This window comes from Corvus moneduloides, chromosome 27, assembly GCF_009650955.1.
Source record: "Corvus moneduloides isolate bCorMon1 chromosome 27, bCorMon1.pri, whole genome shotgun sequence".
Lineage (NCBI taxonomy): Eukaryota > Metazoa > Chordata > Aves > Passeriformes > Corvidae > Corvus > Corvus moneduloides.
This window is the reverse complement of record NC_045502.1, coordinates 4,537,941-4,552,102: the sequence shown is the minus strand read 5'-3', so window position 1 is coordinate 4,552,102 and position 14,162 is coordinate 4,537,941. Positions and strand designations below refer to the sequence as shown.

Below are 14,162 nucleotides of genomic sequence, written 5' to 3'. Positions count from 1 at the left end.
ATAACTGCCAAGTCCTTTTTTCAAATGTAAGGTCACCGGAACTTCAGAATCCCTTTACGGTAAAGTATTTCCCAGGCTGAGCCTGGGAGTCCTTATTGATAACCTGCAGTTAGATTCACAGAATTCAGTAATGCCGGGAAGATAATTCTGTTTGAAATCTGCTACTGCAAGAGCAGCCCTGAGAATCCCTGGTGCCTCTGGTCTGCAGACACTGAACTAGGACTTATCTCCAGCAAGGTGGAGGGCTGGTCCAACATCTGTCCTGAAACTTTGGATGAAAATATGCCTGAAGATAGGATAGGAGCATTGTGAAGGTGATGGCTGGATCCTTGGAGAGCGGGAAGAGGAGAACTGCCTGTTGCAGTGATCAGTGTTGCCGTCAGCCAACATTAGGCACTCCAGTTCTGGAGTTCTCTGATCCAGGGCTTGATCTTATTTCCTTCAGCAGGGCAGCACAAGGAGAAAATCCATTCTTGGTTAAAGTAACTGTTGGTCACATCTGCTCAAATTTACCTGAAGCTGGTTCAGGGGATTTTGGTCACACAGCAAAGTGACAAAAGATGTTGCCCAGCTCTGATGTGGAGACCCACTGCAGCTGTGGGAGTCCCTCAAGGGATGGGGCCTATTGGAACCAGAAGTTACACGTGGATGGACATGATGGATGTTGACCTGAGTCATTAACTTCTAAATTATTAATAACTAACTGCTATTATTCATTAATTAATGTGCTGTAAAAGTTTTTTCCCTTGAAGAACAACAATTTTTTCCCCTCAGAAATCCAATTATTGTAACATGATAACTTTTCCAGCTGGATAGTTCAGTTACTGAGACACTCCTGAGCCATGCAGCCATGGGAAAAATGCTCATCCAATGGATCAAGAGGAATTTTAATTTTTTTCTCCAAAGTCCTTTGCAAGGCTGTGTTTCAGTCTGGTTCAAGCCTGTGTGTGTCTCTAGATACGTGATCTCCTGACAAGACCAGGCAGGTTTACAGCTCCTAACAGTACATCTGGCTGGCACAGTCAGCTCCCAAATGTTTGCAGTTTTGCTTGGAAGAAAACAAAGTATTTCACAGTTGTGTCTTCTTAGGTGAAACCTCCCAGACTGAAAACCCAGAATAATGCTTCCCAGCAGGTGTTTGTAAATCCTTGGGTGCCAGTTTCCTGTCAGCTCTGAGTGTGTGCTTGTTCCAACAGCTGCCCATGGTGTTGAGTATCGTGTCCATGGTTCTCGATATGCCTGTTTGGGAGGTGCTGGAGCACAGAAAGGTCTTTTGATTTTGCCAGCCTTAGTTGCCAAAAACCCAGTAGCTCCCTCTTCTTCTGTTGAAATGTCACAATATCCTTCATTAATCTGAGTTTGTTTTGTATGGTAATACTTTAAAAACTTGTTTTTCACATTCATTAATGACGATAACACATCATGGTTGATGCTTCTGTTTGCACTGAGGTTTTTCTTCACCTTGAAACCTTCAGGTGAGCATTGAGGTCTGGTGTGGCTGCAGGTGGTGCAGCGGGGGGCTGGCTGTAGTTGTGTGACAGAGGCCGTCACCCCACAGAGGGGGGCACAGAACTGGTGTTTTGGGGGAGATCCTGAAGCTGTGCTTTGCATCCGAAATTTCTAGTTTGTTTTTGTTCAAGGAGTTGGTTGTGGCTACCTTCCCAAAACACCAAAGATGGACTGTTTGGTTCAAAATTAACCAAGTGAAGACTGTGCCTGAGAGGTGTATTATGGATTGTGGAAATCTGTTTGCCCTAAGCTGAGGTCCAGCCTTTTGTTCCACTCTGTTCCTGGTGTCTGTTTTCTGAAGCTGATCTGTCTCTGGAATCAGAATGTGTGTCTGCAGCCACAGCACCAGCTGGTCAATAGCTTGGAACTGAATTTAAAAATAAAACATTCAAAAGAGGACAAAGTCTTGGTTTCATTCCTTTACCTGTTGGTTTGGTGTTGCACATCTTGGTGTTCCTCAGAAATACAAGGAATCATGTAATGGAAACCTTTTTCCTTCTTCAGGTTCTGTAGAAAAGAAGCAACAGAGAAGATCGATTCGAACCCGCTCCGAGTCTGAGAAATCCACCGAAGTTGTGCCAAAGAAGAAGATCAAAAAGGAGCAGGTTGGCTTCCTCCATGTAGAGAGTTAAAATATATCGTATTCATAAATGTTGTGGCTTATATTGGTGCCTTTTTATTTTTCTCCATTTTTCCCCATCGGGTTTCGGTTTGGACTATCCTCCATGAAATCCCCCTGTCAATGCCATTGCTGTGACTCTGCTACTGGCATCTTCTCAGTATCAGTCAGGCTATGGAAGTGGGAACGCAGTGATGGATGACTCCTAATGAACCTGCCATGTTTCCTTTGAGATTTCTGTTCTGAGCAAAATGGGTTTGTTTCAGTGATTTCTCTTGGATGGAATTGCCACCAGGTTCCTTCCTTTGGCTCTTGATTTAGCTGCTGGTTTGTGTTGAGGTTTTGTTTTTCAAATGAAGTTAGAGTGATTAATTTGACCACTTCTGAAAATGGACTTCAAGGATGATTTCACTTAAAGATGAATAGTCAGACTTTCATGTTGGCAGACATCAGCAAAACAGTTCTGGGATATACCATTTTTTCCTGAAATAGTTCTAACGTGTACAGGGCATTCCTTTAATCTGGATGTCAGATAGACAAATGTTGTTGCTTTAAAAAAAAATTAATGATAAGAAATTTCTGCATGGAAATGAGTAGCAGAGTGCAGTGGATGGACAGAAATATTAAAACCTGCATACACTTTTAACAAGTTTGTCAAAGTTGTTGGTTCTTCTCCTTGCATGGTTGATTTTTCCTTCAAGGGCCTCTGTCTGAAAGCTGAGAATTTTATATAAATGTTTCATAGTTTAGCTTTTCCCAATGAGAATTTTTAAAGAGGGACAGTCAGGATGAAGATTTATATGGGAAGGGGAAAAAATATTTTTATCTCTTTAATTTATTCTTTGCCCTTTGCGCTTTGTTTTGCACTTCCTTCACTTCAGAGACTGAAAGTGAACCCACTTCCTTTTTCTGGGTGTTTTTTCCTTATTTTTCCTTTGATGCTGCAGCATTTCTGCACTGCTGTGCAGCAGAGGGGTGCTCCAGCTCGAGGCAGTTTCTTGCTGAAACTTTAAAGCGTTTTAAATATTGGGTGTGTGACACCCGATGTGGTCCGTGGAGCCTCTTGGCATGAGGTGTTGCAGCCTCCCCTGTTCAAAAGAGTTATTTTATGTTTGTAAAGGTTTCTTAATTTAACAAAGGTATAAGAACCAACAAGATGAACTTCATGGATGCCAGGTGGCTTCATGTGCTTCTCTTACCTGGCTGACTCAGTCTGTGGACATTAATTAAAGTGCTTTTCTCAGGAGAAGTATCTGACGAGAGTGAAACCCAGGGGCACTGTAATGCTCAAAACCTTGAATGTATTAAGTTATATTTAAAAAAAAAAAATCTTACTAACTTCTTACAATTATGCAACAATATTTGTTACCCAAAGTCAAGTTTTCTTGATTCCCCAGTTAGTCTGCAACAACTTGGTATAAAATTATAACTGGAACGAGTACAATTAATGGGAAAAACAAAATGTTGATGCTACTGTTACAGTGACTAGTGGAGAAATAAAAGTGATTGTTTAGATTTTATATTTGTATTACAAAATGTATCCTATACAAATCCTTCTACTGTATGTTTTTACCTATTGTACAACAAAATAAAATATTTTTTAAAAAAATTATAGAATAATCCTTAAATATTTACTAAATGTGTTTCTCCATGCATATGTAACCCCATTGCAAAGAAATAACTTGTAATTCTTAACCTTAAAAACAGGATGTTAGGCAACAGCTTTCTTCTGTAAATATTACCCTGTCACCAAATTCCCACATCTTCCATGTATGTTGGCAGAACAGTTCCTAAACTTCTCCATAGGGTCAAGGACTGGAAGTGCTTTTGCAAGATTGTAAGCTTGTACCTTTGTCTGCTGAAGTGCCTGTGCCCTCGAGTTCCAGCTGTGTAGAGCCCTGCACCACGGCACCCGGGGGGGCCCGTGCAGAGCTCTAGACGGGGAGGAAGGGCTCCAGGAGCTCCAGGGAATGCTGCTGGGAGCACCCGAGTGGCCCCGCACTGTGTCTCACTAGCCCAGTGTCACCCCTGCCCAGGGGAACGTGTGCTCACACAGGTGTGGGGTTTGCACAGCATCAGGGGTGGCTGCCCAAAGGCCCCCGCTCCTGCCTGCTGGACACGGATGCAGCGCTCCCGTCACCTTCATGCCCACAGGGAGAGAGTGCAAGGACCCGGCTGGTGCCCCATGGCTGCCACGGCTCCGGGCACCAGCGTAGGCAGGAGTGAAGCCAGCGGGATGCGGAGGCTCGGGCTGAGGAGGGGATGGCAGCTCCCGCCCGAATTCTAACCCCTTGAACTGACCTGTTTGCTTTTTGGTACTAGGGAGAAACTTTCCTCTGGTGTTAACTGTGGATTTTCCTTTCAAACAGGTTGAAACGGTTCCACTGGCAGCAGTGAAGACGGGGTTGCAGAAAGGTGAGTGGCAGGTGAAAGTGAACTCAACTGAACTTGGTGGCTCATCACCCTTGGGCAGCAGCTTTGTTCCATGTGAGCCACAGTGTTGGTGCTCTGTGGGGCTAAGCTGGACTTGCCTGGGGACGGGCTGTGTTTGGGGTTCTGGTCCTTGTGCATTGCTGAGGCAAGGATGGTGTTTGTTCGTATGCTGTAAGCAGCTAAGTCCTTCTGGGCATTTCTTAAAAGTCTCTGCTTAGCCAAAGTTAAAGATGGATGATGACGAGGAAATCTCCTAAGGACTTATCCTCCCTTAGAGACAATTTATTACCTTCCTGCACTGTGTTGCCATGTTAAGAAGTTTGTCAAAAACTCTGCCTAAGCTGGTTTTCAGTTAATGAGTTTCAGGGAGAATTCAACTAGTAACAAAACTGCAAACTGAAAATTAAGGCAGATAATGTAATCCAGGCTCTCATCTTTCTTTCCTCTATTAATTTTAAGCAAAAAGTTGAGAACATATATTAAAGCTAATTTTAGCATGTTGTGTTAAGGTGCCAGTGAGATTTCAGACTCCTGTAAACCCTTAAAGAAGAGAAGTCGTGCCTCCACGGACATGGAACTGACCAGCTCAGCCTACAGGGACACGTCTGACTCTGATTCCAGAGGACTCAATGATTTACAGGTAAAGGTGTGTTGGTTCTCACAGGGACCTGATTAAGCTGTCAGTGTACAAGATGCTTTTCAGTTGATTATTGCTAAATATATGAACACTTTTCTACACATTTTGAGTCTTTTTATTGTCTGAAAACATAAAGTCCAGTCTTTTTCCTTCTAATCCCCTCCATGGGTTTGTTATGCAAATACAATGTTTACTTACAAATTTTCCTGCTACTTTGTCTGGCAAAGCATTGGTTTAGATCATGGTTTGCTCTGTGGAAGGTTTGAAATTTTTGGAGAATTGGGAAATGCTGCTGTATCTGGTGTAACTCCAAGGAGTGTCTGGAAAAGTAAGAGAGCTCCTTATGGTGTTTGGCTTGTGCAGGTGAAATATATCAAGAAGGCAGCACTTGTGTCATCCCAGTGAAGTTCAGCACCTTTCCAGGAGGACCTTTGTGTCTCTTGACCTACCAAATGGTCTTTTGATCAACAGTGACAGAAATACTTTTCCCAGTGTGGTTGTCCTTTGGAATTGTCTGGTTTGAGTGCCGTGGATTTTTCCTGTTTGTAGGGCAGTTTTGGGAAGCGTTCAGACAGCCCCTCAGCCACTGCCGACGCCGATGCCTCGGATGTGCAGTCGGTGGACTCCAGCCTGTCCAGGAGAGGAACTGGAACAAGTAAAAAAGACACTGTTTGTCAGGTAACTGGTGATACCTGAAGTGATGGATACTAAATATCTATCCCCTGTTTCTGTTAGTTCTCTTAATTCGACCTCTCAGATAAAATACTCAGTCTTTTAGGAGTTTTTATGCTCTGGAAATGATTCATGTTAAATGATTCCTAAGCCCTCCTGCAGGCCAAAAAGCTCAGCAGCTGGAAGGTGGTGTCTAATCTATACCTGCCAGCATCAGTAGAAAAATAAATGCCATTTTCTGCTCCATTTGAAGATTCCAGATGGTTGATCGGGATAGGGCAGAGTGAGAATTTTTCAGTATTTTGAAAAAAAAAAAAAATCCTGGAATCTTCTGGCCAGTTTCCTGGTTGACAGTAAAGGACCTGAAGAGCAAGAGCAGCTTGTTCCCTGAGAAATGGAGGAGTGCAGGTGGATGCTGTAGTGCCTTTCCTGGCTCTGTCCTGGCTCACACTGGTACCCCAGAGCAGGGTGTGGGGAGTGCTGGGGTTGTCTTCAGCCTGGAGACTTGCCAGGTTCAGTTCTCTTGCCTTACCCTAATTCTGAAGCAATTCCAGGCAGTTCCTCTTGTTACCACCTGGCAGTCACTGGCATTTTGGGGTGCCCTGTTCCCTGCTGAGCCCTCTGCCTATTGCAGATCTGCGAGAGCACTGGCGAGTCGCTGCTGGCCTGCGAGGGCGAGTGCTGCAGCGTGTTCCACTTGGAGTGTCTCGGCCTGAAGGCCATGCCTGAGGAAAAGTTCATCTGCACCGAGTGTAAGAATGGTGAGTGTGTTCCTGTGCCTGGAAAACTGGGAGGGATTTCCCCCTTTGCTCAGGAGCCACATTCTGGTCAGATGGTGCTTTCCAAGAGTTTGTGAGTAAGTTGGGGTTATTCCACTACTTTTTTAACCTCTGAGACTAAATTCTCATTTTCCATTTAGCAAGTGCCTCATAAGAAAAAAAGTAATGAACTGCTTAGGGTTTTACTTGGAATAAGAGATTTTTATGTGAGCAACAGCTCCAATGTTATTGTGGATCACAGTAACCAGCGTGCCTGTTGGATGGGAAGGATCCTGTATTGCTCGCAGTCTGTTGGCTTCAGAATTTGTTTGGACAATATCTGTATCTCAGAGTTGGCTTTTACGATCGGGATTCCTTATTCCTTCTTTTACAAGGAGAGCACACGTGCTTTTCCTGCAAGCTCCCTGGCAAAGATGTGAAGCGCTGCTCCGTCAGCACCTGCGGGAAGTTCTACCACGAGGCCTGTGTGCGCAAGTTTGCCACGGCCCTGTTCGAGTCCCGGGGCTTCCGCTGCCCGCAGCACTGCTGCACTGCCTGCTCCATGGACAAGGACATGCATAAAGCCAGCAAAGGTGAGGGCAGCTGCTCTGAGCAGGGAGGAGGCTCAACGGCATCATCACAGTAACAATTCATCCAGTTCCACTCTCTGTAACACACTACGCAGCAAGGAACGAGGGTTTCCTCCTCAGTGAGGTCGTCAACTGAAATATCTCATGGGTGGGAAGCAGCTGGCACCTTGACACTGTGCAGTGTACCTGGATCCACACACCTGGTCAGCTCTTGGTGCTGGGTTTAGTGGAAGCCAAGGGTTCGTAGTACGAGGCCAGGTTTTAAAGATAGTTTGTAATGGCCTTGTGAACAATTATTTTTCAAGGAAAAAGAAATGAAATTCTCTTTTAGAAATGAACCAAAATGTTTAAACCAAACAAATAGACTGTAGAATGGAAATTTTTCTTAACAATTTTAAAGTGAAAGTTAAGGGGTAATATTTGTGAAACTTTCCTTAGAAAAAAGATGTAGGTGTTTCTTTTCTTAACCCAGTACTGCCATTGGGATAGACCCAGCCTTGCCTTTGCCTCTGGGGAAGTCTGCCCTATCCTGACCCGAGCATTGGTTGTCCTCGATGGTCTTGGAGGTCTTTTCCAACCCAAATGATGCTGTGCCCCTGGGTGACGTGTGCCTTTCGCTGTGTTCTGTTGAGCAGGTCGCATGGCGAGATGTCTGCGCTGCCCCGTTGCCTATCACTCGGGAGACGGCTGCATCGCTGCAGGAAGCTTGTTTGTGTCATCCCACATCCTCATCTGTAGTAACCATTCCAAAAGGACTCACTCCTCATCTGCTGTAAATGTAGGCTTTTGTTTCGTTTGTGCAAGAGGTGAGACACTTGGTTTTTCCCTGTTTTGTAGTTCTGTTGTCACTCGTGCAGTTTAGTGATAAAAATAGTGTTTCATGAGGAACTCCTCCCTTAGGGCTTGCTGGGATTAAATGCTGCCTGGGATTTTTTATCTAGTTTAATTTAATTTAATTTTATTTTATTTTATTTTGGTCAGCAGTCCTCATGAGATTCCACTTGCTGTGTTGGTCCATAACATTTAATAGCCAGAAGCAGCAATAGGCACTCAGGCTGGCTTGTTCTGCCAGTAGGGAAAAACAGATCCCAATCCCCCAATTCCAGCCTTTGCATGCTGAGAATGGCTGCTGTGTTATTAATCACTGTATTAAGCAGACTTATATGGGGATTCTTCCACTACTACAAACTTAAAACTGTTTAAGTTTTAAGGCTAAAAGGTGGGATTTATTCATGAACTAGAAAAACTCAGTTTATAATTGCCATCACATTTGAGAACTTTGAAAGAAAACCTTTAGCGGTACTGTATGAGCAAGTTTCATGCTGGGCTTTTCCATATGTCAAAGTTCTCTTTTTTTTCTTTTTCTTTTTAACTTTTTTTTTTCCCCACTTGTTACTTTTATGGCTTGTCAGTCACCAGGGTTCTGCCAGAGAGCAGCTTAAAAAAATGTTGGTGCAGCAGCTGCTTTGGTCTCAAGATTCAAAAGTACCATTATTCTTAGGCATTGGAATAACATTAATATGTAGCTTCTGCAGAATCCCAGCAGTTTATACTGGATGTGTTCTCTTCAGCAGTTCTGTGAGTCACTAATAGGAAAATGAAAGTGAACTGGATCCTGAAGTTTTGTTTTCACTTGGTGTTCATTCAGGTGGAAGTTTAGTTTGCCTTGACTTGGCAAGAGCAGACTAATAATTACAGATCTCAGAATGGCAAGAAATGCGGAAGGAAATTTTCATGCTTTTTTTTTTCCATTTTACATTTCTTTAGTAATTCTCTTTATACCTGAATCTGGCTCCATCAGAGATGAAACTGCACGAGTCTGTATTTTCTCCTGGCAATCTAAATAACCTCTTGAGCCCTGGCAGATGGAATTCCCTGTCCTGCGTATTCCCCAGATCTTAATTAGGAGAACTTGAACAGTTACAAACCACTGCCACTGCTTGAATCCTCCGTGTCTTGGAGCAACTCTGGACTTGTTCATCTAGAACATTCTTGTGGGCCTTGTTTCTGCCAGGCCTGGCTGGAATCGGGAGCCAGAGTGCTGAGGACAGTACCTGGGGCTGGAGCACTGAGCACCTGCTCAGAAAGAAATGGGGAACTGAATGCTTTAGAAATCCTCGGGCACTTCTATGAGAATGGTTATTTAATTAGTGTTAGTCGCTATCAGAAGCAGAGACTTCATACTTAGATGCAGTTACTGAAGTGAGAAATGTAGATGGGAGACAATCTACAAAATATACAAACTTGCTTACAGTGAGGTACTTGAAATGTGAAATATTTAAAGGCTTCTTGTTCACCACCCTGCAGTACCCTCCAGTCAACCTGTTACAGTTCACCTGATTCCATGTGTAGGTTCCCTTGTTCTAGGCATCCTCCCAGGGATGTGTGTCCAGATGGGCTGACCTCAGTCTTCTTACAGCAGTGTTTTAGCACCATCCAAGAGCTTCTCTACAGCCCTCAGCTGTGTCCCTCAGGGAGAGAACTGGTGGCTCTCTTGGTAGCTCATCTTTCCTGTTTCTTTGGGGCTTAGTTGCTCTGCTCTTCCCATGAGTTACTGGCCAAGCGCTTCTGCTCCGCAGCTCTGGGCTCTCACCTGGGCTGCCTGGCTCTCTGGAGTAACAAGGAAAAGCTCTTCTTGGTGCAGGACAGAGAATTGCCAAGGCCTGGTTTGGAATGGAGTTATGTAGGGAACAGAGTTCTGGACTGTTCTGGAGCAGCCCTGGGAGGGCTGGGTGGGGCAGCTTTGCCACCATGGCCTAGGGCAGAACCTGCATCTGTGCTTCCCCCTTGGTGCCTTGCAGAACACTGACCCCTCCTTGCTTTCCAGCACAACTGTAGAGGCAAAACACTTCTGTAGGCAAGATCTCAGGGGTAGATTTGTAGTGAGTGGGACGGTGAGTTCTCATTCCCAGCCTCCGTTCTGTCTGTAGCCCCAGCTCAGAGCACGACCCTGCTGCAGTGACCATCACCCCGGGTCTGCAGAGGAGATTCCTTTTGCCCTGTGGGAAGGAGAGGGGATCCCACTGATTCAAACTTTTTTGCTTTTCTTGTGCTTGTCTATAAATGCACGAATGAAGGGTAAAAAGCCAATTGAAATTCCACTTAGAAGCAGCTTATTTCATTGCAAGATTTTCTAGATAAGTTTGAGTCTCTCCAGCACAACCTCTTTGTTAGCGCAGAAACTTTGTCAGACTTTCCTTTTTCTTCATTTTATCCTTTTTTCATTCCCACATAACGCATTAGAGGTGTTCATTGGGTTTATTTGATTTTTCCTTCACGGAATCATGGGTAGTTTCATTGCAACTCATCTCTTTCTGTTTGTTTCGTATAGGGCTGGTAGTGCAGGACCATTCAGACCCCCTGTTCAGTTCCTATGCCTATAAGTCCCACTACCTACTGAATGAGTCAAATCGTGCTGAGTTGATGAAATTACCTATGATTCCTCCTCCTTCGTCAGCTTCCAAAAAGAAATGTGAGAAAGGTAACCAAAATAGTTTCTTTCTCTTTAATTTACTTTCGCTTTTTCTATTTTTTCTCTCTAAATCAACGGAGAAATGTCTGCTTGTCCCCACACTGACTGCTTTCAGTGACCTTCACTCATGGTTATTGTGAGCCTGTGTTCGTGTTGTTGGCAATTTTTTTTTTTTTTTTTTTATATAAAAGGGCTTAAAATAATTGCTGTCACTAAATTCTCCTTGGAAGAGATTTGGTCACTCTCTACCTGGCCTGGGCTGTTCCAGGTTCGGGGAGCTGTTTGCACAGCAATGTGAAGAGGAAGCAGATGGATCTCGATATTGTTGCAGTTCAGTATTTACCTAGATGATGTAAAACCACTTCTTAAACTGATTTGAAGCAGAGGGGGATGTGCTGCTTCGGATCTTGTGCAGATCCTGAGAGAAGAGAGGGCGTTTGGGGCTGGACGAGGGTGGGTGCCGTGTCCTTCTGGAGGGTGCCAGAGGGGGAAGGCAGTGAGGTTTGGCCTCTGTGTGTCCCCACTAGTCCCTGGGCCTCGTGTCCCACCTCCACCACTGAGACAGCAGTGCCCCATCCCCATCCCCTCCCGTCGGGATGGGTCCTTGCCACAGCCGGGCTCTGACCCCGCAGGGACCCCACAGCTCCGGACAGGGGTCACTTCCTGCTGCCGAGGGGGGCTGAGCCTCCCCAGATCCCTCCTGGGGCGATTCCTGCTGTCTGTGTGCAATGCTCAGATGTAATGTTTCGTTCCCCACAGAAATTTGGTTCCCCAGGAGCGTTCAGAGCCGGTGCCCCATTGCCCAGCCCAAGTTAGGTCGCTTTGAGCGTTGTGACATCGATGGCTTGCAGTAGTCCTGTAATTCCTGAAAACAAGAATTATTTTGAGCCCTGTGCTTAGCTTGAGCCATATCTGCCTAATGCATCCCGAGAGGAATGTTGGGTTTTTTCTTGCTTAGCATTGACAGTTTTGTGTTTGATTTTGTTTGATTTTTGCATCTCTTGGCATTTTCTCATCTTGGATAATGTTTCAGTAATTTGTCTGTATTTCCTCTGAAATTACATTTGCAAAAAATACTTTAAAATTTCATTATGGGTTTGGGGAGCTCTGGAGGATCCATATGACTGTATTTTACTGGTTTTAGCAGAGGAAATACAGTGTTGGTCATGCAACTGGATTGTTTAAGGAATGCTCATTGTAACATGCAACAATCAATTAATGCAATGATATTCTGGGAAGTCTATAGGTGGACAAGATTTTCTGATAAAGGTTTGAAAAGAGATTATTCACACTTCTTTTGATACTGTGATTGAAAATTGGTTTGAATACCCTCAAGTCTCTCCCAGATTTTCCATCTGGGACACAAAATCTTGTTAATTTTTAAATATATATACACATATAAGAACATATATATATTTTATATACCTACATGTATAAAATATTACAGTATGTGTAATGTGTCAAGTCATCTTATATGAGCTGCTTTGCTGAGGGTGGCTTAGAGCTGTGCTGTGGCTCTCCACGTGTAATAGATTGTCCAAAATGTGAGCCAGCCAAAACAACTTTTGCCCAAATAAGTGTAAACTTCAGAAATTCATGTGAAGCCCAGTGCTGAGGTTCCCTCTGTGCACCAGGAATTGTTGGGATAGGGACAACTCATGTGTGTCTCATTCTGCTTTATGTACTGGGCTTATCCTGGTAAACTTTTTGTGGAATAAACACACTACGATTCTTTTTCCTGTCCTTGCAGCAGAAAAGTATTGATCAACCTATAGGCTGTGGGGTTGGTGCTCGCTAATGATTGCTGGGGATTCAGTCAGAGCAATGTTGATTGAAAAAGGATTCTTTAAAAATGCGGAGTTTTGTGGTTGCTTTGGCCATCACCAAAGAACTAAAAGCTGGCAGCACTGTTCCCAGCTGCAGTGCTTCCCTCGGGAATGGTGCTGCTCCTGCCAACTCACCTCGTGTTTAAGTCCTCAGCTGCTTTTTTGTCTGATGCAGTTAAGAGTCCCAACTTAGGTTAAGCACTGCACAGTCCTTTTTAACCAACATTGTTAAGTTTGACTTGATCCCTTTCTTTTGCCATTTTTCTGTGGGGCAGTGGGAATCTCGAGTGGATGATTTTAAATGAATGTTGATTGCTGTGCATGGGGGGAGCAAATCCTGGCTTCTACAAACCAAGGCGGGCTTCTTTGTTTCAAGGTGGCAAACTGTTGTGCTGTGAGTCCTGCCCAGCTTCCTTCCACCCCGAGTGTCTCAGCATAGAAATGCCTGAGGGATGCTGGAATTGCAATGACTGTAAAGCTGGCAAGAAGCTGCGGTACAAGCAGATCGTTTGGGTCAAGCTTGGGAATTACAGGCAAGTTCACCTTTTGGGGGTTTTAATGCTTTGGATGTTTTCGTGTACTCTGGAATTGCAGGAAGATAAAGCAGCTCAATCATCATGAACAAGAGTTAGAAATACAATAATTCCTCTGCTTGGTGTCAGGCACGGATGTCACCCTTGAAATGCAGCGCTCCTGCTTTTCCCAGGCAGTGCTGGGCTCTGGATTGCGCACACCTTTGCTCTGCAGAGGGTGATCACGATGTGGGAAAGGAGGGACTGGCTCAGAGCCCAGCTGTCCTTGCTGGTGTTTGCTTTAGTCAGCTGCAGCAATAAAGGTGTTCACAGGTGCTCCTAGAAACCCACTCTCAGGCCACGGATATTCTTAGAAGGCTTTTCCAAAATTTGGAGTGAGAGCTTTGCTCGTGTTTTACGTGGAGCTTCCCAGGTATTGCCAGCGGGAGCCTTGGCTGCGTGAGAAAGGAATTCATTTCCTTAAGAAAGGAAAACTGGCTTTTATTTCTCAATCCCATTAGGGAAACTGGGAAGCTCTGGTTTAGGGAACTTATATTCTTTTTTCTCCTACTCTGCAGGTGGTGGCCAGCAGAGATCTGCAATCCCAGGTCTGTGCCTCTCAACATACAGGGCCTCAAACATGATATCGGGGACTTCCCAGTATTTTTCTTTGGTTCACATGACTACTATTGGGTACACCAGGGCAGAGTTTTCCCTTATGTTGAAGGAGATAAAAGCTTTGCTGAGGGGCAAACTAGTATTAACAAGACCTTCAAGAAAGGTAAAATCAAACAAAGTTTATAGTGGTTTATGACAAAAATTCCACGTGTTTGTGTCTCCATCACCACTTAACCTGCATGGGAATATTATGTGACTAGTGTTCTGTGTTCACGTGAACTCCAAGCATTGTGTTGATCCCTTGACTGCAGATAAAAATGTGTTTAAGTGCCTACTCATTGTGTGTTGTTGTGGGCCAGTTCAGTGCTTCCACAAACGGGGGAAATGTTAAGATTGGGCTCTGCTGCATGGGATCATTGTTCAGTATCTTGGTACCTGCTGAAAGTACCTGATGATAAATTCATGATAAATTGCATAACTGATTTTTAGCTTGTCTGTTTGATAATAGAGTTCTGT

General features: G+C 44.4%; 1 protein-coding gene across 4 annotated transcripts in view; it reads left to right on the top strand.

Annotated features, from left to right (window-relative positions):
* Positions 1–14,162, top strand: part of NSD3 (nuclear receptor binding SET domain protein 3) — a 33,849-nt gene that overhangs the window by 13,614 nt on the left and 6,073 nt on the right. For 2 of the 4 annotated variants that reach the window (XM_032092256.1, XM_032092255.1), the window contains 10 exons: positions 2,014–2,114; positions 4,498–4,543; positions 5,071–5,201; positions 5,748–5,876; positions 6,505–6,631; positions 7,024–7,221; positions 7,854–8,024; positions 10,550–10,699; positions 12,893–13,049; positions 13,607–13,809. In XM_032092256.1, coding sequence (XP_031948147.1) covers positions 2,014–2,114; positions 4,498–4,543; positions 5,071–5,201; positions 5,748–5,876; positions 6,505–6,631; positions 7,024–7,221; positions 7,854–8,024; positions 10,550–10,699; positions 12,893–13,049; positions 13,607–13,809 — 1,413 coding nt within the window. The remainder of the gene's footprint in view (positions 1–2,013; positions 2,115–4,497; positions 4,544–5,070; positions 5,202–5,747; positions 5,877–6,504; positions 6,632–7,023; positions 7,222–7,853; positions 8,025–10,549; positions 10,700–12,892; positions 13,050–13,606; positions 13,810–14,162) is intronic. The other 2 variants (XM_032092258.1, XM_032092257.1) reach the window with 2 other exon arrangements.